The following is a 25678-nucleotide window of genomic DNA, read 5'->3' on the forward strand; positions in this document are numbered from 1 at the left end:
CTGAAAGCAGCATATTGACAGGCAGAGAAGAAGCACTCGCTAATTCTGTCCTACTGTATTTGCTGCTCTGTTTACCCTTCAGCCCATGTTTCTGCATTCGTGGAGCGTGTTATCGTTCCACCGCAGCATATTGTGGAAGGGGAGGGAACATTAATGAGAGTACGCTGTGTCAGGTTGAAATGACAAATCAATAAAAGTAATTATATTTCCACAGTGAATTAACCCAGCTGACCTTTTAATCACCCGCTGCTCTGTAAAAACAGTGTTAACTGAAAACAATGGAATAAAAGAGCACTTAACTCTAATTAAACAACTCTCATGAAATGTTTTTTTCAAGCCTGTCATTTTTCCTTCTGACGTTTTCAACCATGTTATTTATGTTAATCACAGAGACACTTTGTTGCTCCTTTTCTTCATAAATATATTCATCTTTGTTGTGTATTTCTTTTTAACAGAGGCCAGAAATATTGAATTAAATCAGCTGTGAACCTCTGTGTTTCTCTGCAACAGGAGCTTCCCGGCACAGGTGTCCGCTAAGAGGCACTTCCTGCTCTCCGTCACTACTGACAGCAGTCCGAGAAACCACCGGATCACCTTCACACATGTCCAGGCTGTGATCCTCGGCAACATCATCTAAAAATTTGAAAACAATAAACAGAAAACAATATATTTTTCCACTGAGCAGTCAAAATCAGAACAAACTGGCAGAATTATCAGGATATCCAAGAAGAATCAGTTGAGCTCCTAATTGAACCAATATATAGTTATATACAGTGGATTATGGACAGTATATACATGATGAAAGTCATCCATTGGTTTATAAAGCACTGTTAGGAAGCCTCTTGACCACTGTCACCTTTATCTGTTGAAAGTAACTTTAGGAAGGATGACTGAGAACCCTTGCTTCATTTTTCAGACGCTGGACTGAAACAGCTGAAGTTCATCAAACTTTTAATTCCATGTGAGTCAGTTCTACTTATTATTTTTGATAATGTTAACTATTTTGCATATCAAGTACCAGCTACTTTAAAAATATAATTTAATTTGCTTTATTTGCTTAAATTATATGACAGACATCTTTGGAAGCTTTTGATTCCTGGGGTCAATCTGACCCAAACGTAAAAGATATTAGTTTTTAGTTTTTGATATAACAGCTGGGATGATTTAACTTAAATGGAGTAAAAGTAAAATTTGCTTGTCTTTTATCAATTTTTCAGGTTCTTGCACTTATATCATGAACCAAGTTTAACAAATTGTTTTGGATTTTATTTCGCTTTGGGGTTTTTTTTGGTTGCTTTTACATCTTTTTGTAACATTACATAAAAACTAAGGTACAATAATGAATGCTATCATGTCATAGTCTGACCACAGAGTCTAATCATCTCTGTTAGTCATGAGAAACAAATACGTGTATTTCTGCAAACTATTCATTGATAATTTATTCATCTGAGCATGCTAGCTTGGATTTGGACATCTAAATAAGGACAGTGTACATGAGGGCTGTCACAGTACTAGAACTTCAAACGTAATACCGATACCCAGGAAACTACTCGTCACTTGAAAAACAACTAAGAGGCTCTTATTATTGACCACAGCTGTGAGGTGGTCCTTTAATAACATGAGATGACTAATGTGGTTATTTAACTGCTAACAGTTCAGTGGGTGACATTAAAGTATGCACTCGTAAGGTTAACGTTGTAGTAACAGGAACTTTACTGACCTCTTTAATACTTCACAAAGTGTTTTTCAGTGTTTTGAAAGTCAGTAACAGGAAGTGCCGTGTGCCTGTCTGGGTGAAGTTAGGTCAACTGGAGGAGGTGAAGACAGCACTGCTGGTATTGATGCAGTTGCAAATTAATGCATACACTTAAATAGAATTTTAAGTATCGATTAGAGCTTAAGTATTAGTATTTTTAACAACCCTAGTTTAAACTGTGCAGCTGAAGTATCTTATTTGAACAGTCAATGGAAATGCCTGGGGTGCTTACTGCTGTATCTCACGGGCGCTGTCAGTATTACTGTGTTTGCTCTATCCTACGTATAACTACCTGATGCAGCGCCTCTGTGGCGTCCCACGTCTGGACTGGTGAGACACTCTGTCCGTTCTGAAGCGCTGCCTTCCAAGACTTTAGTTCTGTCAGTGCACTGCTCAGGCGAGATGAAGTTTGCTTTGCAGTCGCTTTCAAAGTCATTTCTACTGATCTCAAAAAACAAATTCAGCTCTTTCAAGACCGAGTCGAACTGGTTTTTCATTTCAAACTCAGCACAGCTGTTCACACCAGAGGCAGGGCTGTCACTCTCAGCGGAAACAGTAGGGGACATTAACTCTGGGTTTAATTCATCCTGAATGCGCTCAGAGGAATCACGGACCGATTCACAGTTAGGCTCTCGCTCGGGCCATTCGAGAGCAATGGCATCTGCTCCTAAGATGAAGTTTGGGAGTTCATTACAGGCAGAATCGCTGCTAAGAAGCCTGTTTGCCATGTTCTCAGTGATACACTCCTCCTCTTCTGGTATCCTCTCACGCATGTTGCTTTCTGCCACTGACATAAAGTGGTATAGCAGCTGCCCAGGCGAGCTGACGAGGACAGGGATGTTGCCCACTCCAGTGGCGTCATCATCATCTAGTGAGAGTTGGATCTTTTCGAAAGTGTCAAACCCCTCCGGCACTAGGTTACAGAGAGCAGATGGCAATGGGGAAAATCTGTCAATGCAGTTTATGGAAGTGGGATTACTGTGAGCCTTCTGTGAATGGCTTAAATTGCCCTGACACGGTACGACTGCATCGCTTGTTGAAGGCAAACTGAAGGCTGAAAAGTCAGCTTTATTTTCAGCTTTGTCTTGGCAATCAGAGACACAACTAAGCTTGTGTTCTTGTCCATCTTCGCTTCCCAAGGGCAATGTGCTCCACTCTGTCCATTCATCAGCGCCATCACCAGATGACAGTTGAGACACGTCTGCTTTGTGGTCATTTTGCTGCTGAACATAATCCTCAGATTGCAACAGTGTTGCTGAGTTTTCAGGCCCATCAGTTTTCATTTCGTCTCCAACTTCTGTCATGGAAATATCAGCACTGAATGGTTGGTCAGACAAACGCTCGAGCTTGCTTCTTTGTTCAGTTTCAGTGAGCTTTAATTCACTGTCCCATTCATGTGCTTCACCCTCGCTGCATTCTGCCTTGCAATCACAAGTAAGTAGTTCAGTTGTGTTATCCTTGTGCTGTCCATTCTGCAGTAGCGGTTTTTCCTCCAACTCCACTGTCCTCTTCGGGTTCATATAGTCATTCATCTCCAATTCTTTCACAAAACAGATTTCTTTGCTTTCTTTTATCACAGCTGTCATGTCCACGCTGTCAATTTCTCTCTGTGAATGTTCGACTTCCGACGTCTCCAGGGGGTCAAGCCTGACAGAAAAACAGCTGGAGCGACTCTGCTCTTTGAACTCGTGTCCCATGGAACCGTGGCTTCCTTGTATTGCATGATCCCCAGGAGGGAGAGGCTTTGTAGGGCTCCTGCTGAACCTGGATTTCCATTGACAGTCACATTCAGTGAAAGTCTTGTGCGTTTCATTGGTGGTGACGGAAGAAGACTGTAGTCCTGCCTGACAGAAGTCATCGTTTGCACCTTCCTGATGCCATGTCCTGCTTTCATTATTAAAGCACTCTGTCCGGTCGGGACATGAAACCTTTTCTGATGTCCTCATGTGGGAATGGAGTGGAAGAGGCATTTCCATCTTGTCGACTTCTACTGATGGAGATAATTTGGGACCTGCGGCGCTTGCTGAGTTACAGCAGTTTTCTTCAGCTTCCCTGTCAGTTTCACTACAGATCGCAGGGTCAATTACATGGAAAGGGCCTTCATCATTATCTCCTTCAGCCGGCTCTTGACTGATTCTAGCCGGCAACGTAGTCACTGTTGTGTGATCAGCTGTTTCACTCTGAGCTTTGGCTATTATCTTGCAAGCACCATCCGCTCTTTTTTCCCCACAGAGGTCATCAACATCGAGATTCGGGCTCTCATTTGCAGGATTTCTTTCTAACATCACATCATGAGAAAGAATTGATCCTTCACCGCATACAGCAGCAAAAAGGATGAGGGCTTTCTTATTAACTTGGCCTTCTGTTTTCCCATCACAGACAGAAACATTTTTCTTCTCACAGAACTGTAATCCTGAATCATTTTTTTCCTTTTTCCCAGCTTCTACCAAGTTCCCAGAGGGCTCTTCTACAGGGTCTGAACAGAGTGGTTTAGAATCTGCATAATCACTGGAAGATCTCTTACTCTCACTCTCTTCCTTAGTGAAAACAATATACTCATTAAACTCAGGTTCAGTCCTCTTCTGAGTCGTCTCTACAACTTCAGCAAATTGGCTCCTTGTGCTACAGTAACCTACGTCACAGACTGACTCTTTATTAGTACAATTAGGCTGACATCTGACCTCTTCATTTCTCGTCTGCATTTCATTGACATTTTTTTGTACCTGTCTCCCATATTTTTCATTTCCAGTGGAAGGACTGCAACCACCAGGGGTTTGATCTTTAATGGATGTCCCTGGTAGCCTGCCATCAGAATGACTGGATGTGTTAGTACTGGCTATGGTGGCAGACTCTCCTAATGAACCATCTGTATCATCTGACTGGTAAAAGCTGAGTTTGTCTGTTTCAGTAACTGGAAGCTGCTCCTCTTTCCCCAGGAGTAGGTAGCTCTCAGTGGGAATAAAACACACTTTAGATGATTCCACGTGTGTACTCTTATTGTATGAAGTCACCTCAGTATTAGGACTGACGTCAGACTTAGTGTCTTGTGGTCGCTCCTGAGATTTCTCATCTTCCAAACATTCAAATGTGCTAATCAGGCCTTCGGTTTTCTGCAGGGTACTTGCTGATGATGGGAAATGATTAGTTTTCCTAAATGTCAAAAGCTCTGGAAAGTCGAACTTGCTTAACCCACTGTGGTCATTCATCACTCTACACTCAGGTCTGGATCGTTTTGGGGAGGGTGGTGACGTGAGCTCCCTCTCTGTTTGTGAGATGTCATCATCTTGTGGGACTTTCATGTTCTCATCGAATTATAAAACCTAAAAAAAAGCCCACCACAGTGTGAGCTCTGCATCTGGAAGCTACACAGCTCAAATCCGAGTGTTACTCGTCAAATAAGCAATCATGTCCAGAATGTTGCTAATACAAAACTTACTGTTGGCAAATAACATTTTTAGGAAGAAAAAACACGATGCAGAGGCTGGATTACAAAGGCATCATTATAACAATGCTGGTGAACAATGAGCTACTTCATCATGTACAAGAGTGCACATTTCATTACACAACAGCACGTGCAGCATCTCACCTTATGACTCCAATCACATGGAAGTAATCCCCCAACAATCCTTTAAAGAAACAAAAGATAATATTGTGTTATTCTAGTATCAAGTACTGATGTGGTTTCTGACCATACCACTGACGGTTACACACTATACACCTCAGTACCAGTACTTTGTGTACAATGAGCATGATAAGCCTCTTTTTATAAGATATTTTGACTGATCAAATAACATATTAACGAGTTTTACTAGCATCTTTTACATCAGCTCCCACAGCATTCAACTGAGCCATGACCCTATAACCTAAAACAGAAACAGCTGAGTGGAAGTCAGTCAGCATTCATTTCATGATTTGTGCTTCTAACATGTCAAACTGCTGCCATTACCCACACAAAAGACAGAAGGAAGAATTTCAGGACAACAGGGTGCCTGGCATATCCTGTCACACATAAATGCTGTAACGGTCTACTACATGATATATACACTATAGTATTAGTATTTAGTATTTATTTATTTATTGTCATTGTCAAGAACAATGAAATTGCGTTTGGGGCTTCCATACAACCCAAAATATATGGAGAGTATTGGGTCACATCCCTTAACGTTTGAATTCACGTGTTTTCAGTCCCATTGAAACAGGTGTATAAAACCAAGCACATAACCGTGCAGTCTGCCTTTATAAACATTTTTTAAAGAATGGATTGTCCTAAAGAGCTCAATGATTTCAGGTATGCTACTGTAATAGAATATCATCATTGCAACAAGCCAGTTTGTGATATTCTAATCAGCTGTGAGTAGAATTAATCCAAACTCAAAGCATTTAGACACCACAGCAGCTCAGCCACAAATGGCACACCAGCTAAACTTGGAGCAGGGCTGCTGAGGTGTATAGTGTGTCAAGGTCACTAAAGCTCTGCTGACTCAATTTTCTGTAAAGCTCCATTAACATCAGCACAAAACTATGCACCAGGAGCTTCATGACAGCTGCTGTAGGTGTAGCTTGTAGCTGGCTTAGTAAAACAACCACAAAAGAAATTCTCCAAAGACGGAAAACAGGTGTAGATGTTAATCACCACTGTCGTGAACAACGATCAAAAAACTAAAGAATGCCACGATGAAATATTTCATTACTGTACTCATGCTACTATAACAAGGTAGTGTCCTGTAGCTAGCAAAGGTAAAAAGAGACTTAGGTTTGCTAGCTGTTAGCCTTCATTTAGCCTTTACTTTCTAGCCATTGCAACAGAACTAACAGTTCATACAAAGTGCCTGCCTCTTCAGAGATCCCTAAATTACTCTTTAAAGTCACTTGTAATAGTGTAACTTGGTTTTTGTATGTTAGGCTTTATAGAGGTAATATTTACAAGTGAAGCTAGCTGGCTTCTCACTAGCTTAGTTCGTGATATTGCTATAATAATGAAAGAAAGACTGCGACTTTGTTTTACACTGTAAGCTACACTGACTCTCTAGATGCTGAGAGTTACGTTTTTTGCCCCACATTTGTTACCTTCTGAAGGAAAGCTTTTTCACCAGGCTGCTGTATTTACAATCGCTGGCCAACTGATGTCCCACATTTGGCGCGAAACTAACAGGGCTGATTAATATGACGTAACTAAGGCTTTAGCTAACATAAAGTCAACACCATCGATATTAGCCTCTGCTCTTTAACACATTGAAATGTGTATTTCTGACACTGGAAGGCAAAGAAAGGTTTGTATTACTTCACAAAATATTATTGGGGACACAAACGCTGGTGTTTGTCTGCTCCTCGCTGCCTTTATTGTCTGTATCGGTGATCCACAGCCACAGGCTGGCAGCGGGAGCGAGGCAGACGCACACTGCGCGCTCTCTCAGTATCTGTCTCCTCCTCTCAGCACATCAGCAGCAGTTTGTGTTGCGCAGCATCATCCTACGGACCTGCACAGCTTCCTCTCTGTAAAAGCCCGACTTCTCCCCAGCATTAAACTAAAATTAAATAAATCCAACAACCCAAAAGGCACCGCTAATCTTCAGCTCGACAGAAGAGCATTTCTTGCTGTTTGCCGTGCTCGCAGGTGTTTTCTTTCTCTTTTCTTTCTTTTGGACCACTCCAGACACCAGACCGGACTCCACACTCGTTGACTCCACACTCTCGCAAGGTAGGATGAAGGCTTTGCGTAAAATCTTGACAGATGCAGGAAAATCTAATTATTATTGTACTGCTCGGCATCATCTCAGTTTATATTTATTTATATTTATATCAGCATGATGCAACTCAGTGCGTCATCCTTTCGGTATCATAAGGCTAATGTATCGATGTATTGTGGTTGAAGTCCATTTTAATAAGGACACACACACACACATATATATATATATATCAGTACAGCCTTCTGATCATATCGCATTAGATAAACATGGTTGTTTCTTACCTGGGTTTACTCTTGCTGCTTACGCACACACACACACACACACACACACACACACACACACACACACACAAGGCTTGTGGATTTAACAACAAAAGTGAGGAGAGCGAGGCTGTTCTGTGTAACAGTGGGGACTGTGTGAAATTTGACGATTTGTACTTGTGACTTGCGTGGGGTGGGCTGCTATGACATGGCACCGTGTGGTGTGATGTGCTGTAGTTTGTCACTGGTGCTGATGTTGCGCAAGGTGTGTGTGTGTGTGTGTGTGCGTGCGTGCGTGCGTGCGTGCGTGTGTGTGTGTGTGTGTGTGTGTGTGCGTGCAAGAAGAAGACGGGGTGTGGTGTGTGTCCTTAACCCCAATCATCCTCAGTGGGAAGCGCCTGGTTGTTGTTTTTTTTCTTTTGCAAATCAATCTTGCATGACCACATCACATCCACCAGCCCCATCCAATCATTGCTGCCCCCCCCCCCCCCCCCCCTCTCTACAGACACACATTAATCTCTCCTGTAATATTTGCCCAAATTAAAGCCTCAGATTGCTTTGCTCCTATCCTTGCTCGTCTTAGCCCGGACTCTGCCCGCCTCTCAAGGTCATCCATGTTGGCAAATGATGGCAAAGGGATAGTGTTATGTAACAGCCCACAGCCTGGCTCTGGAGCAGGTCTGTTGTGTCAGACCATACCTGTGTGCTGATGTGTAATTACATGATGTGTAATTACTATCTGTTGAACCCTCAGTGGACTGTGAGACAAAGGGCTATGACTCAGGTTTGGAGTCAGCATGGCGCTCTGCTCTGCATCGCACTGCAGAGTGACCCCTCGTCCCAGACTCAGCCCCACTCAACTCTCTTGCTAAAACAAACCACTGGCTGATGATGCACTAGCTGCCCCCCTTGGCCCTTTGTAGATGTGATTAACCGCCTCAATACATTACAGTGCATATAACTAAGTGTCATCAGGCGTATTTCTTTGGGGGGGGTGTCTCCAGTCACCTCCCTGATTGCTTTCCTTGCCGTCATCCCATTTCTTGCAGTGCGCCTTCTCTCTGGTGTTGACAGTGTAACAAAGTAAGAATGGAAACGAGTTTAGTCATTATTGCATTTGTTAGCCGAGAGGCGACGTTCATGTAAAAAGATACTTTTGATTCCATTTCTCATTTTATTGCAATTCAGTAAACATCAACAACAGGGGGAAGGTGACAGGGAGTTACCGGGCTCGTAGGCAGCTCGCAAGAATGACAGTCAGTGGAACAGCAGTGTTTTCAGATACACAGACCATGTGGGTTGCTTTGATACAGCCGATAAATACGTCACTCAAATCATCAGCTGCAGACATAAATGAAAGGTCTCAGAAAAAACGCTTTTAAAAAATGTGTAGGTTGAATAGGTTTTGAAATTGTGCCACGTGCCATGTTGCCTCGCGCGTCACTCTAAAGGCTGTGCAGGTTTTATATGAAGCGAGATGGGGTGGGAGGTATCAAGACGATGTGTGACTTGTCATTTTCACTCCTTGAGAAAGGATATATTTGCATTCTCTTATAAAAACACGATATTCATTTATAAGTCCAACTGAGGGTGTAACAGTGTGTGCGCGCGCTCGGTGTACATGCAGTTTTTATTCAGCCGAGAAGGTGTCGACATGTTTGCCTTGCCAGAAGAAAAAATTCTAAAAAGCTGTTGGCAATGATAATATATCAATTATATTTCTGAGATCTATGTGTTAACTTGAACTACACATGGAGTTAATGCTGTAAATGGTCTCACTGCACCAGCATATGCATCGGTCAGCCGTGTTAAACTGTGAGCACCAAGCTTGTCTTGGACGTCTCCTGTCCCAGTGTTGTTAAAGCTGAACATCGTTCTGCTGACTTTGAAGCCCATCAGCCTTTTTTCTGATGTTACACAACATTTAAGTGTCTCAGCTGTTTCAGTAAAAATTACAGTCATTTACTTCCAGAAACCCAAGAGCCGCACCATGAAGCTGAGCCCATGAATTTTGCGTACCCCCCCTCCTGAAGGCTCAGCTATAGCACCGTGTGCTGTAAAGCTGGATCCTAGCAGCACGCTGGCACACTGCAGATGCAGATTCAGCCCTTGTTCAATGACTGGTGAGAGCAACACTTGCATTGTGATGCGACGCTATTGTTAAGCAGGTTTTGAATGTTTTAGAGGAGAATTACCATTAACAGCGCAGAAGATGTTTGTGTCTTTTATCAAAAGTGCATTCAGTCCCTGGAGGTTCTGACGGGTAGCGTGCGCTGCCGCAGCGCTGCATATGCTGCTGCTTGCTCTTACTGTGCTCAGGGTGCTTTGAGATGTTCCTCAAATGTTTATGAGCTCCATTATCTTTGGGATGCAAAGTGCACTACAATTCATTCTCAATCAGCGAGCGTCTGTGACAGACCTGCGCTCCTAAACACATAAGTAATGCCTTCGTACATGCACACGTGCTTTATAAATACAAATGCATTTACTTTGTCTCTCTGTCACACAGTCACTTATTCACATATGCACTGACAGTAAGTGAGACCGTCTTCTGCTCACATCTCTTCCAGGGCACGGTGGCCTCCTGCTGCACTCAGGCTCCTCAGTTTCACTGCAACACTGAGGAGCTTTAACCTGCTGCTGCCCGTTACAGGGAAACGCTCGTTTACAGTCAATGTTTCACATCAAGCCTGTGCTACTTACCTTAAAGGGACCCTCGTTTCTACACATTTTTACTCTTGGACTAAAAATTGCTTTGTATGATTCACAGTTCCGAATATTTATTTATGCGCCTCATAAACAGAAAGCTTGAACAGCAGGTGGGAGGGGCTTGTTTCCTTAGAACGGCCTTATTAGTGATAATTGCTCTCAGTGACATCATACAGAGCCGAGCGTAGATTATCTTCAATATGAGCCAAATGCCTGAGCACTCGTACATACGCCAACGTCGTTATTTTCAATTTTTTTAATCAGCCATGTGCTGATGTTTCCTTTTTCTCTTTTTTCTCATTTGTAATTAAAAAACATTTTCACAAAGAAGCCTTATTTCATAATATAGCAGCGCCGTAGCTGTATAGCTGATTCACTTCTGTTGAATAATTGCAATTGCTGCCAAAAATCTTAGAAAGCCAGTTTAGTAGATTCGCACACTGACAGCACAGTGGAAGGATGACAGGCTGAGTTATGAATGAGGAAACTGTTCAGCTGCTTCTTTACAGAACGAGCTGAAAGCATTTAGGATGCCCAGCAGGTCACAGTAACACAGGCGTGCTTTTCTGCGCTCTTCAAAAGCTACTGTTTGAAGGATGCAAGGTTTGTTTTTAACTGAACATTTTTGAGTGTTCAGGTTGTATAATCTGTGTTATAACTACAAGCCAAGTACGTCTGCATTTACAGGTCATGGCTGGTGTAATCAGTGAGATGTTATTCTGCTGTAGCTTTATGTCTCAAAGCTCAGGTAATGATTAGCTCCAATAATATCCATGTATCTGAGTGTCTGGTTAATTTGTTGGTTTGAATGATTGAAGATGATTAAAACAAATTATGAACACACTGATGACACGCAGCAGTCCTGCCGCAGCTCCTCCCTCTGCGTTGTTCTTGTTCAGTACGCAGCACACAGTAGTGGTGGGATGCGTCCAGTGTACTGCATCTGTTGCATCTGTTGCATCTGTTGCATCTGTTGGGCTGCTGTGATATCAGGGTTTTTCTGGAGTTTTTGGCTCCCTGAAAAGTCAGATCCAAAGTAAAATTGGAAACATTAAACAAAATCTTTAGTACATTTTCTAAAAGCAGTTTTTCTGTTTGTTTGTTTTTCTTTGAACAGTTTGGCTCATTTCAGCTTCATTTCGTTTTCTTTCACGAGGCAGTTGTTTGAGTGGATATGTGTTCGTGGTATGTGTGGCTTAGAGTCTGACTGATATCAGGTGATTGATCTGTTTTTCTTCTGATCGTGTTTTTAAAAAGTAACTAAGGAATAAAGTAACTAATTAGTTTTGAAAATAAGTAATCATTAAAGTAATAGGATTATTTTCTTGGAGACGTAATCACTAATTAGTAACTAATTACTATTTTCAGGTAAACTGACCAACTGTTTATAGCTAACTGTTGTATTTGTGACGTTCAGACTGAGGAAGTTGCAGAGTGCCCCCTGCTGGACAAACTGTGCAACGTCAACACCTAATATGGTTGAAGGGTGTTTCTCCTTTCTCTTCTTTACTGTTTAATTTTCATTTATCGACCGTTATATATTCTGACACTGATGAGTGATCAGCAAACAGCTATAACAACAGCCTGTTGCTAATATTGGCCTGCTGATAAATCAGTCAGGCTCTAGTACAACTAAATTGAGTGCCGTAGGAGTACTGGACTCGCGAAAGTCACTAAGTGTAAATTACTCTACACGATGAGCACTTGTTATCTTAGCACAAAGGTTTTAGGCCAGCAGTAGAAGGATACAACATTGGTATTAAAGTTGATACCAGCGCTAGCTAGCTAACAGTTGCAGAGTTTACTCAGGCTTGCAGGCCAGCCCACAGTGTTAATGTTAAATTAGCGTATTTACTGTAGAGTAATTTCACTATGTGTGCACAGACACATGAAACTTTGGTAAGTGCATTCGGGTTCGTTCACAGCTTGCTGTTAAACATCATATACACACAGTAAACATGCAGAATACATAGTTAGTGTAACGCTGTGTCCACAGCAGCAGTTTACTTGTTGTGCGTCACATTGAAGCTAACGGTTGGTCATGAGCAGACATTCCAAGCTCGAAAGCAGCATCCTGCAATTTCATCCCCGGTCCTTCCCTCAGAGTTGGGAAAAGTTCGCATTACGTCCTCACCGTGACTGTCGTTGTCTTTCTACAGTCTCTTACTGAGCATTAGGAAAAAGCTCAGACATTCTCCATCTGTATTCTCCTCTCTCTTCGTTCCTCTCTGCTTCCATCTTTGTCCCAGTTTTGGCTGGATTCCCACCTCCACCTCCCATCAGGTATTAAAGCTAATGGCTCTGTGTCACACTGTTTCTCTGATTTAATTGGATTTTTGTTCACTGTTATCAAAATTTCATATTTTCAGTACAGTCTGTGTCATAGTGCACCTGCAGCACTTTCATTCATTATGAGTTCATTTATTTGTTGAAATTTCCATGTAGCTTGCAGACAACGTGGTATCACACTTAGTCATTGCATAACTCAAATTTCCGTTTGGTAAACCGTCCCTGTGAACTCGGGTCACGCTGAGCCGAGCTGGAAAAACCTTTTGAAATTGGCTTTCAGGACAAAGTATATCTATCTCCCGTAGAGAGATTTTGGTGCAGGGAGTGTCTGAGCTGTTGAAAAGTCTGCTTCATGCGGTCTTCATGAACTGAAGAACTTTTCATTTTTCCCCATTTGCTAAGAATAACTTTTCTGATCTGATGTGTGGCTTTTTCCACTGTTGGAGTTCTCCATCAACAATCCTGCAGATAGATTAGATGAAGCAACTGAGATGTCCACACACACACACACAGACACACACACACACACACACACACACACCATCCGTATCATTTCACGATGTATTATAATAGCCTGACCTGTGGTTCAGGGCTCATAAAAAAGAGCTGCTCTGCTCTTCATCATAGTGAAACAATACAAACCTATTTTAAACTTCTAGGAAGACGTTTGAGTGAAATGGAGTTTGCTGATAACTAGATGGGACTGAAACTCTTTCATGTTTGTGACCATATTAACCAAAATGTTATCACTTTCAAATGCCATAAAAATGCGTTTTTCTCCTTATTATATTTTCCCGTTACGATACAGTGTCACGTATGGCTGCAGGTAGCACTGCACGCTTCAGATCGCTGCTTATGTGTTTGTTTTAATTTGGGGGTTCACATGTAAAAACTCTTTGAGCTTGGGGAGCTGACATCTCTCTGACTCACAGCTGTTATGCTTCATTTCACCTCCTTGTGGCCGACCGAGCACCTTTCGTAGCCCTTTATTGACTTTGCTTTTGTGAACAGTGCTGCTTCATGAAATGAAGGTCTTGCTCTGCTGCTGCCCTCTCTTCTGTTCAGCGAGTGAGCAGCAGGGCTTCAAACATCGGGGCGGGCGCCACTGCTGTGGAAAAGCTCCACCGTATAACCTGGCAGCTAGTTAGCGAGTGCTTGCAGATATGTCAGCGTCTTCCATATAAACTTGTCTTCTAGCAGCCAAGAAGGTTTTTGGATCTGCAACAAGGGTATAGCAGCGGTGCACTGGGACAAAATCAGCTCCAATAGATGATCAATAAGCAAACTTGGCAACTGTAAACTTGTTCATTTAATAACTTCTCACAGTGCGCGGCTGCTGTTTGGCAGATGTGAGAGGATCTTTAACACAGGGACACTTTTCTAAACCAGTCCCTGCGCTGCCTCTGCCACACAGTCACAGTGTAACCCTGCCAATACAAACAATCATCTTTCTAAAGTTTGAGCTCTTTTGATTTTCTCCACATATTGAAGCCTCGACACGCCAAGAAAGGTGCTCACGCAGAGACACACGTCACACTGTTGCTGCCTCACGTGCTCCCTGGTTTTTGAGCTGAAGAGATCTAATAAAACATCTCGGGAGAGCGAGCGGAAATGTTCCAAAACTCGAAACCATCTTTTTCACATTAGGATAATTATGAGTTGGTTAATGCGCTAATCAAGGCCATAAAGTGGCAGCATCAGCATCACGCAGATGCAGGCAGCTCGATGCAGGAGAGGCGGCTGGGGGGCAGACGGAGAAATTAAGGCACTTTAAAGCAAAACATGCTTGAGTGTTTCAGTGGGTCACAGTCACAGTGGGTTAACTACTTTAGGAGCCTAACATGTCATTGGGACCCTTTCCAAAAGCCAGAGATTCATTTTTAGGATTTTAGGATGAGATTCTCTCTGTTTAGGAGGAACTAAAGGCCAGAACAGGAAATGTGGTTAAAGGTTTAACTGGAAGAACAAGATTTTAATGTAACGTGGTCTTAAAAATAATTCAAAGAAGGACAGGACAGGCACACACCTACGTAAAAAAGATTTTATATGTTGTTTCCCTAGACTGGTAGTCCGCACACATTGTAGTCGTCTAGGATGATTTTCTTATTTATGCTAATCTGGGCTAATCTTCTTTAATGAATGTAATTCAGAAGCTCTGATGATTTCAGTGGTTGAGTTTTCCTTTAAAAACAAAGTAAACAAAAGTGGGCCAAGCAGCTGCTCAAAGGCAGCGAGTCTGACAAACTGACCCTGTTGTCCAAGAGGTGCAAACAGCATTTCACTCCATTTGTTTCAAAGCTTATTTTTAGACGCAGCTCTGGTGTCGACTTCTCTGCTTTCCGATGAATCGCTCTCCAGACTTTTCCTGCAGATTCACACAAGGAGACGTTCTTCCCTGTGCTCTGTATTAATTTAAAGATGCTGTGTGCCCCTCCCCCTTTTTGTGCTTTGCTTGTCACAGGAAAAATGGGGAAACAGAACAGCAAGCTGACCCCTGAAGTGATGGAGGATCTGGTGAAGAACACGGAGTTTAACGAGCACGAGCTGAAGCAGTGGTACAAGGGATTCCTGAAGGACTGTCCCACCGGCCGGCTCAACCTGGAGGAGTTCCAGCAGCTCTACGTCAAGGTGAGGCTCCACTGGCTCACTTTCATTGTGATGGACTGCACACGTGTTATGTGCTACTACACGACACACTGACTCTCCTGTAGCTCAGCGAGCAGGCGTTCACAGAGCAGCTGTTGGTGTGGCTGCTAACAGCGAGGGCAGATTACAGTAGAGGGACGTGACGCTGTGTGAACTGGATGAGGAGAATAAAGAGGCAGCGGCACAGTTTGCTGCAGAGAGTGACGCTCGACTCGCTGTGTGAAGAAGAACCAACGATTTCAGCCAACAGGCTTAATCGTCTTAAAACATCTGAAATATTTAACACATATTTTCACCTATGAATGCTGCAATTACACTTCGGTTGCAGTTCACTGGAGGGTTGATGACATAAACCAGTTATAAAACTGCTATTTCTAATCATCCCGACGACACCACAAAGCTTCTGGTTAACATTTCCAGGCGAGAGGAAACAACAGAAGTGAGAAGAGGAGAAGGAAGGGGAGGATCCGTGCGGTCTAAATACCGCCGGCTGTTGTTTCCACAAATCAGAGACAGCTAAAGACAAACTGGATTTAAGAAATGGGAGAGTTGGGAAACGTTAGGTGCTCCCCTGCTTGGCAGTAAACCATCCGCTGTCTCCTCTGAGACCAGTTCAGTGAGCTCGGGAGTTCCCCCACAAAGACCAGTAATAAACCAAAGACCAGTAAATACACTTTGTTTTTGTGTTTTTGTCAGTCGAGGCGAAACAAACCTGGATAAAAAAAACTACATCATGAAGTTACAGTTGCTTGTTGGACCAGAAACAGCTGATGACAGAAGCAACGCTCTCAAACGCTCCTCCTCTCAGCCGCCGGGGCCCCGCCCACTCTCACCGCCTCACCTCTGTGAACTCTGCGTCTTCGTATTGATGCACGTTTTGTTTCGCCGTGTTTTCCTCCGCGGTCACGTTAAGTTCGGGTTCAAGTTGAAAATCAGAACACGGTCCAACCGTGTGATGTCACGTCGTGGTACAGGAGGGTTGTATCATATTTATAACACAAAAAAACAAGCAAACAAACTATTTAAGTGTCATATACAAGCAAACAATAAGCTCGTGTGCTGATTTTAGCATTTTCATACATCTCAGGGTAGTTTTGAAACTGAAGGAACAAGCTGTGATGAAAAATGAAGCTACATGAACCTGCAGAGTTTACTTAGTGTTTTGAGCCCTTATGACAACACAAATGTATTACATACAGCTGGATCTTACTGGGCACTTCATCCAGCCCAGTTTAACCAGTCCAGTTAATGAGTAATTCTATCTGATGGGAACCTTAAAACATAAAACTCCCCAAAAAGTTTATTTTTGTGTTCTTGAGCTGAATACGTGCTTCGTATGCAGCAGCAGGAACATCTGGAGACCAGAAGCAGTATGAAGCTTTATAAAGGTGGAGCTCACTGAATCGAATCAGCATCATCAGCTTAAATCTAAATAGATGTGTGCTACCCTTGATGTAACCTAACATGATGTCCACCACAGATGCTCTGCACCAGCACAGCACATTACTGTAAACTCCACCACAGTGCTGCAGGCTAATCGCTTTAGCTGCACACACTCCCCAGTTTTTTCCGGCAATCTTTGGATAACAAAACGTTAATATACTTCGGTTTGCACGGCAGGATGTTTCCCGCTGTGAGAAAGCATCACCTCAGCAGCACAGCTTCTCAAAAGCCTCAAAAATGAGGCTTTGCACACAAGCTTTACGTTTCCAGTCCTTACCTTTGAATATCACCTCCGTCTTTTTCTTTTCTCTCCCTGGGAAAGAGCAGCTGGACCTGCAGCTAGCAGACACACTGTGCCACAGACTGTACACGTATGTATGTTTGCTGATATTTGTGGTAGCGCAACCGAAACTTATAGACATCTGCATCCAAAACGCTGTTCTGGATCATCCCGGCTCACCTCGACCCCTCAGCGTGGCTCCATAGACGATGCATCGATGATGTGTTTTTTCCCAGCGGCGCGTGGAGGGTCTTCTGTGTAACAAGCCTGTTTTTGAAAACTCGGGGACGTGAACAGTAGAGATATTTATGTAAAAAGCATAAATACTCAAGAATAGTACAGATACATGAAAATTCTACTGAAGTACAAAGTAATTGTGCATCTTCACCTCGGCCAGAAGTCGCCGTCATTAGTTGGAGATAAAGTATTTTTTTATTTTATTAGCGGGACCACGCCTCCAAACGCTCCTTCCAGCTCTCATCTACACATGTTCCCCCTCAGTTCTACAAGCTGTTTGTTCTCGTTTTCGTGCTCCACCCTCCCTCCCACTTCTATTTAGTACATGGGGCTCTGCTGGGCCGGGAGCCGCCGCAGTCCCCTTTGAGGCGTTCCCCAAACCGCAGCTCAGCTCGTACGTTTAGCTACTAAAACGCTGTCAAACCTAAAATGAGGACGTGAGCCCAGCGAGTGAATTTCTATTTAAGCTGGTGATGCTCTTTAGCATCACTTGCCAAATTCCACCTTCATACGAGCTCTACGCTTGTAGCATCATAGCTCGTGTAACAGGAGCTAATATGTTTGGCTTAATCCACAAAGATCAGGCGTGATCACCGCCTTCCCACAGAGAAAACAGACATCAGTCTGGGAGGAGCTTCTCTGAGGGGAAATATTTTCCTTGCTGCTATGCTAGCGGTGTGGATTTTCAGGTTTCCCCACACACTAAATCGGACTTTGAGTCCTGTGCTCACCGGATCTGGTCTGAAATGACCAAAGTTTCCTGTCACAGGCTGGATTTTCTAAAGATTGAAGAGTCTAACGCCTTCCCAGATCAGCCTTATCGTCGAAGGCTTCTTTTAGTCCACCAGTCCCAGCTCTGAATACAGGAAAGTTGACTGGGTGCCTTTGGTTCGGTTTAGCAGAGATTTAGCATGCGAGCAGGTTTGCAGTATAATGACAGTAAAACTACCAGCAGTCAGAGAAGTAGGGTGGGCTGATATTGTGGCATCAGTGTTAGTCATTAAAGATGTGTTAATTTTAAAACCACTATGATGTGTACTTAGTGAGTTTTCCCACAGTTGGTGTGAGCAGGGCTGATTGGAGGCTCACTTGAGTGTACTCTGAATCGCCACAAGAACCACTGAGGCAAATTACGCTGCCATTAAAAACCCTTCTGGGTTTGAGCCGGCATGCTGCCACGTTCCCATTCGCCTCTTTTGTATCTGGGCAGAAAACCATCGTAGAGGCTGATATCAGAGATGATATCACAGATGATTACCTTCTAATGCTAATATCCCACCGTATCGCATTACCTCTGACCCAGCAGTGCGAATTTATCCCCTGATTTCTTCATTTAGTCTTACAAAACAAGGATGAACGCATTCAATGATGATCCAAGAACAAACAAACTGCAATAAAATAGCAAAAAGTGGCTAAAAATATCAACTTTAACAATTATTCTCTATTAGCAGGAGTGCTGCTACTGACAGGAAAAGGAAGGTTTTCATGACTCGAAGTGATCCAGCAGATCTAAACTTATTTATTCACACGTGTGGCAGATCATAAGCAGTCCCGGCAGCTCCCTGTGAGAGGAGCAGCCACTTCTGAATCGCACAGCCCTAAAAACACTGAGTACATGAAAGTGCAGCAGAGTGCTTCCGTACTATCTTGCTGTTACATCAGGCTTATCTCAGCATCTCGTCCTCGTTCACTGCGTGTTTTAACTTTAGTTCTCATGGAAGAAAGCACTCTGAGCCAGAGTAAGAAGCTTTCATCAGGAGTGCCAGGAAATGCTTCTTAACCTGAGGGAGTTACCGTTATGTAAGACACGCCTTGCCAGTATTTAGTATTTATTTATTTATTGTCATTGTCAAGAACAATGAAATTAGTGAGGTCATCGGCGCACTTCCTCTAAATGCCGTCGGAAGTCATGCATCAGCTGAGACCAGCTGTTATAAAGAAAAGAACTGAGGAAGAAAACATTGGAGATGAGTGAAGGTATTCTTGGAGAAAAGAACCCGAACAAAGAACGTCTGTCAGGGCCAGAAATGACATTTTCCATTTGGATCAGTTGTTCCATTAAAGTCTCCTGAAAGGCACCGAAAATCTTTTAAAATGACGGCGCAGAAATAACCCGAGCTGCTGAAGGACGGAAACAGGCACAAAAGAAACCCACGGAAAAAGAAAGAAGCCTCTTTACCTCTCAGTGCGACAGAGGAACAGTTTGGGGCAACGTGGCCCCCGTTTAAAGGGTCCTGCAGGCTTTGGGGGTAAAATGCTGTTATTATTATTACTGCATCGTATTGTGTTTCCAGGCAACAGAGTATCAGCGGTACGGCTGTATTTAAATCCAGAGGGCTGATAAGTGTGGGAAAACAGGGCCGCACATTAACAGGACAGATTGTTCCTGGGTGGTTCGTGGTGGGTGGGAGTGCTGGGGTGGGGGGGTCATGTGTTTAGCAGGAGGGGGGCGGGACAGCATGTTTGCGTTGGCTGAAAGCGAGAAGCAGAGAGGGGCAGAGATGAGAAAAGTAAAAGCAAGCGAAAGGAAGCCCGCGTGCATTATTTATTAGTCATTAGGCCTCGTTGGAGTCGAGCTTCCTACGTTTACAAGCAGGAGACATCCTGCCCGTCCCCACACGGGCCTGCGACAGCCGTCCACAAGCCCTCCCTGTCAGGGTGCTAAACACTCGGCTGCCAGCCTGGAGGTAATGCACTGTTTTGGTTGGACACGCACTTTGTCTCTCGCTCTTGTAGGAGGATGCAGGCACTGCGATAGAGCGCAGGTGCAGAGTGTCAGCTGGAAATAACAGTGTCTGTGTCTGAGGGCACACGTGTGGCGAGTCAGTATTTCTCTGTACATGTTAACGCTGTGATTGCTCCCTCTGCTTATTAGATTTGATTGGAGCTGGAGGGTTATGAACGAGCTGCATTATCATTAGAGAACGTCTCATTAAATGTGCTGAATTATGCTTCTTTGAAGCCGTCGCTTTTATACGTTTGAAAGATAGGAAATCACATTGAGTCACGTTTAGATTTTAGATTGTAAAATTGGATGAAATGTCCAAATGATAATGGCACAATGCAAATGTGCATTAGTGCGGTAAATGAAATGGAATTTATCCATTTAAATGCAGTTTATATGAAGAGTGAATGAAGTCAGAGTTATTCAGAAAACACCCACTATGTTAATCCACAAACCAACTGCTTGTGGATTAAATAAAAGGGAACCTTCTTCTGATTGGCAGAAAGTTTGAACCACAGGTGGTGACTAAGCTTCTATTTGGCTGAAATGACCGTATTAGGGTTATCCTGTCTGTGTTATGTCATACAGAGCCAACAGTATGGAGGACTGTCTAACACAAAGCGTTTAGATTGTGGCTCGCAGGGATTCAGTACAAGCATCCAGCACTGTAACAATATACATGACAGAAAACAGGGAAACCATCATATGTTCTCTTATATCCACATATTTGATCTTTCTTATAAATCACACTCGCTAGGATGATGTGAAACTGAGGCTGGTTGTCTTCTGTACGTAAAAGTTAGTTTAGCTGTAAGGAAAAGTTTACCCAACAACGTGCAGCCATTGGAGGCCAGTTGTAAAGGCAACTATAGGAAAGCATTTTTATAATGTGAGTCATTGCCACAGTAAACACATTCTGTCAGCTGTTCATTTCATGACTTATTAAATTCAACATGATGTTTAGTTTGTTCCAGTTGCAGCCAAGTAGGACACAAAGCAGAGTCTGAGTCACAAAGAGCCGGAGATCATACGGAGCCTGTGGAATCCACAGATCCTGTCAAACTGTCCCAGGTCGCTGAAATGACTCGTTGCAGCCATCGCGTCCCAGCGGATCTTCACGTTTAGCGGCACTGCCAACACCAGACAGCGACATAAAAATTGATCGCAGGCTTCTGTGCCAACTCGCACTCGAGTGCGTCCATGCCACAGTGTGTGAAATTTGTCATCCATGACATGCCAGCTGCTCCGTGAGCCATTTGTAACAGGATAATGACACTCGCAGAAACAAAGAGGTGATAGATTTTTGTCACTGCAAAATTTTTTGTTTTTGTGCTTGAAGCATGCACACACACATGCACACACACATGCACTCACATGCACACACACATGCACACACACATGCACTCACATGCACACACACATGCACACACACATGCACACACACATGCACTCACATGCACACACATGCACACACATGCACACACACATGCACACACACATGCACTCACATGCACACACATGCACACACACATGCACACACATGCACACACACATGCACTCACATGCACACACACATGCACACACATGCACACACATGCACACACACACACACATGCACACACACATGCATGCACACACACATGCACACACATGCAGTCACACATGCACACACACATGCGCACACATGCACACACACACACATGCACACACACATGCGCACACATGCACAGAAATGCGCACGTTTAACAGTGATCCAAACACTTGCAAAACAGGATTCATACCTTCTTAGTGTTGTGTGTCTGTGTGTTATTGTGTTGTTTGCCAAGTAACATCCAGTGAGCATCAATAGACTTATTGTGATAAGGCAGCATCAGTATAATGGCCTTCATTGTGGTTTCTGCTGCAAACAGAAACTCTGTCTTTTCCCTTCCAGTCGTCTGTGGCTGACTCCTGCATTAAAACAGCAAAAAGACAGAAAGCGAAACCAGTTTGAGTGTTTGCTAAATGCATTTAACGAGGTCCTCATAATCCCTAAAACCAGGGAAATATCAGAATCAGAATCAGAATCAGAAAGGGGTTTATTGCTAAATGTTGAGCAGGTTTACAACATTAGGAAATTGCTGCGGTGCTTCAGTGCAAACATAGTGTCATAAATAGCACTTAAATAGACATGAAAAATAAAAGTAGGTATAAGAATTAAAAGTGCTACGTAGAAAGATATATACATGAGTGCAGGTGGTGATCAGTGCCAAACATGGAATGATGCAGTGAACACAGCGTAGGGTCATGTGTTAGTGGTGGGGACAGTCATATGGTTATTGTTCATGTGTCCAACAGCAGAGGGGAAGAAACTGTTCTTATGGCGAGAGGTTCTGGTGCGAATGGACCGGAGCCTCCTGCCTGAGGGGAGCAGGTCAAACAGACTGTGTCCAGGGTGAGAAGGGTCAGCTGAGATCCGAGCTGCACGCCGCAGTGTCCTGGAGGTGTACAGGTCCTGCAGAGATGGGAGTCTGCAGCCAATCACCTTCTCAGCAGAGCGCACAACACGCTGCAGTCTCTGTTTGTCCCTGATAGTGGCTCCAGCGTACCACACGGTGATGGAGGAGGTGAGGATGGACTCGATGATTGCAGTGTAGAATTGCATCATCGTCCGTGTTGGCAGGTTGAATTTCTTCAGCTGCCTCAGGAAGTACATCCTCTGCTGGGCTTTCTTGATGACGGAGGTGATGGTGGGCTCCCACTTCAGGTCCTGGGTGATGGTGTTACCCAGGAAGCGGAATGAGTCCACAGAGGTGATGGGGGTGTCAGTCAGGATGATGGGGGGGAGTGGGGCTGTGTGCTTCCTGAAGTCCACAATAATCTCCACTGTCTTCTGGGCATTCAGCACCAGGTTGTTGTGGCTGCACCAAGACACCAGACGTTCAACCTCCCTCCTGTAGGCAGACTCATCCCCGTCCGAGATGAGTCCAATAACGGTGGTGTCATCTGCAAACTTGATTAGCTTGACAGACTGGTGGGTGGAGGTGCAGCAGTTGGTGTACAGGGAGAAGAGCAGAGGAGAAAGAACACAGCCCTGAGGGGAGCCGGTGCTGATGGTCCGGGAGTCCGAGACATTCTTTCCCAGCCTCACATGCTGCTTCCTGTCCGTCAGGAAGTCAGTGATCCACCGGCAGATGGGATCAGGCACATTCATCTGGGAAAGCTTGTCTCGGAGATGGTCTGGAAGGATGGTGTTGAAGGCAGAGCTGAAGTCCACAAACAGGATCCTGGCGTAGGTTCCTGGGGAGTCCAGATGCTGCAGGATGAAGTGTAGGGCCATGTTGATGGCGTCGTCTACAGACCTGTTGGCTCTATATGCAAACTGCAGGGGGTCCAGGAGGGGGGCCGTGAGGGTCCTGAGATGGGAGAGAACTAGGCGCTCAAAAGACTTCATGACCACAGATGTCAGAGCCACGGGTCTGTAGTCATTTAGTCCAGTGATCCTAGGTTTCTTGGGGACAGGGATTATGGTGGAGGACTTGAAGCAGGCAGGCACATGACATGCCTGCAGTGAGGAGTTGAAAATGCCAGAAAACACTGGGCCAGCTCGTTTGCACAGTGTCTGAGGGTGGCAGGAGACACACCGTCTGGGCCGGGAGCTTTCCGAGCATTCAGACTCTTAAACTGCTTCCTCACACCTGCTTCATGAATATGAAGAGTTGTGGTGGGAGGAGGTGGTGTGAAATCCTCTTTTGTGTGGGGTGAGGAGGGGGGTGTTGTAGGTGAACAGTTTGAAGGTGGTGATGGCTCTATGGAGGGGGGAGAGGTGGGGGAATGAGTGTCCAAAGTGTCTCTATTGTTGGGGCCGTTGGAGGTGTGAAGGCTGCCTGATGGCTCGTCAAAACGACAGTAGAAGTCGTTGAGGGTGTTGGCTAAGAGCAAGTCATCAGTGGAGTGGGGGGTTTTAGGCTTGTAGTTGATGATATTCCTAAAACCTTTCCACACAGAGGCCGAGTCATTCTCTGAGATCTGCTGCTGCATCTTCTCAGAGTGCTGATGTTTAGCAATGTCCACTTCTTTAGTGAACCTGTACTTGGCCTCTCTGTAGCAGTCCCTGTCTCCGCTTCTGAACGCCTTTCTCTTTTCCAGCCACAGCTTTTTGAGTTTAGGAGTAAACCAGGGTTTGTCATTGTTATAACTCACCCTGGTGCGTGATGGCACAATGCTGTCCTCACAGAAGTGGATATAGGAGGTGACAGTGTCCGTAAACTCGTCCAAGCTGTTAGAAGCAGCCTTCATTGTGTCCCAGTCTGTGGACTCCAAACACGTGCGAAGCTCCTCCACAGCCTCGTTGCTCCACAGTTTTTTGGTCCTCACGACAGGTTTGGAGAGCTTCAGCCTCTGTCTGTACGCGGGGATTAGGTGGATCATGACGTGGTCAGAAAGTCCGAGTGAAGCGCGGGGCACCGCGCGATAGGCCCCGCTGATCGTGCTGTAACAGTGGTCCAATGTCCTCTCCTCTCTGGTCGGGCATTTAATATACTGCTTGTATTTGGGAAGCTCATGGCTCAGATTGGCTTTGTTAAAGTCCCCAAGAGCAATGATGAGAGAGTCCGGGAATGTCCGCTCCGTGTGGAGAATCTGCTCCGCGAGTGCGCACTGAGCTGCCTGCGCATCTGCGTCTGGCGGGATGTAAACAGCGGCCAGGATGAATGAAGCAAACTCCCGCGGAGAATAAAACGGTTTGCAGTGGATAAAAAGATATTCCAGAGAGGAAGAGCAGTGCTGAGCAATCACTGTCACATCTGTGCACCAGCCACTATTAATGTAGAAGCAGACACCTCCACCTTTGGACTTACCGGAGAGAGCGGCCTGCCGGTCCGCGCGCAGCAGATGGAAGCCCTCCAGCTTGAGCGCGCAGTCTGGGATGTTCTCACTGAGCCACGACTCCGTAAAACATAAGACACAGGAGGAGGCAAAGTCTCTGTTCATGCTTCTCATCAGGGCCAGTTCGTCAATCTTATTGCCGAGTGACGGCACGGAGACATCATACGTGTGCTTTGTGGCTGCGCGGGAGGCGATTGATGCATTGTTGTAACGCTGGCCCACGCTCAGCCAGATGCTGACCTGAATATGCAGCAGATGTATGGATGGATTCTGCTCAGTCGCGTCACGCTTTCATAGCCTCAAGGCTTTTCCTGTCGACGGGTGTGATGCGCGCGCATGTGTGTTTGTGTGCACCGTTCAACAGACTGCGAGGCTCCCCGTGTTCCCCACAAACAGACAGAAAGACGGATCGGAGGGCTGAATGCGAGGAAGGTAAATGGAGTGACAGAAGGACACTGACATCATCTGGCCAACAGCCCGTCTCTGCGAGGAAACATATGTCCCCTAATCACAGGAGACAAAGACTGAAACGACCGCGCTGCAGCCTCAGATTGACATGGAAAATTAGCTATAGGAGATCGTTTGGCATAGATGTGACAGCGCACACTTGTACAAAAACAAATAATAGTCTTGGGCGTATACATATTTAATAATTCTGTGACAGCCAAGCAGCTTGGAGCTGAGAGATCTCTGTACTGCACAACAAAATGTGAATATTTTAAGAGGCTGCTACATCACTAATTGTTGGGATGTGTCAGCGTGGACCAGTATCAACCTTAG

At 44.5% G+C, this 25678-nt stretch overlaps 2 protein-coding genes across 3 annotated transcripts in view; one reads left to right on the forward strand and one right to left on the reverse strand.

The window, feature by feature from the left end:
• Positions 1-2034: 2034 nt before the first annotated feature.
• On the reverse strand, positions 2035-7124 carry LOC309689780 (uncharacterized protein; the record flags this gene model as incomplete). Its single annotated transcript, XM_082506444.1, has 3 exons — positions 7038-7124; positions 5343-5382; positions 2035-5076 (listed from the first exon to the last, which is right to left on the reverse strand). Exon 3 carries the CDS (start codon positions 5053-5055, stop codon positions 2035-2037), a length of 3021 nt encoding a protein of 1006 aa, XP_082362570.1. The 5' UTR covers positions 5056-5076; positions 5343-5382; positions 7038-7124.
• vsnl1a (visinin-like 1a) overlaps positions 6825-25678 on the forward strand; it is a 39534-nt gene continuing 20680 nt past the window's right edge. The window contains exons 1-2 of one of the 2 annotated variants that reach the window (XM_082504575.1): positions 6825-7026; positions 15163-15329. In XM_082504575.1, coding sequence (XP_082360701.1) covers positions 15168-15329 — 162 coding nt within the window. In that variant the 5' untranslated portion in view covers positions 6825-7026; positions 15163-15167. Of the gene's footprint in view, positions 7027-7153; positions 7455-15162; positions 15330-25678 lie in introns of those variants that run through there. The other variant, XM_082504574.1, reaches the window with a different exon arrangement.

The sequence above is a fragment of the Aulonocara stuartgranti genome (genome assembly GCF_965226115.1).
Source record: "Aulonocara stuartgranti genome assembly, chromosome: 15".
Lineage (NCBI taxonomy): Eukaryota > Metazoa > Chordata > Actinopteri > Cichliformes > Cichlidae > Aulonocara > Aulonocara stuartgranti.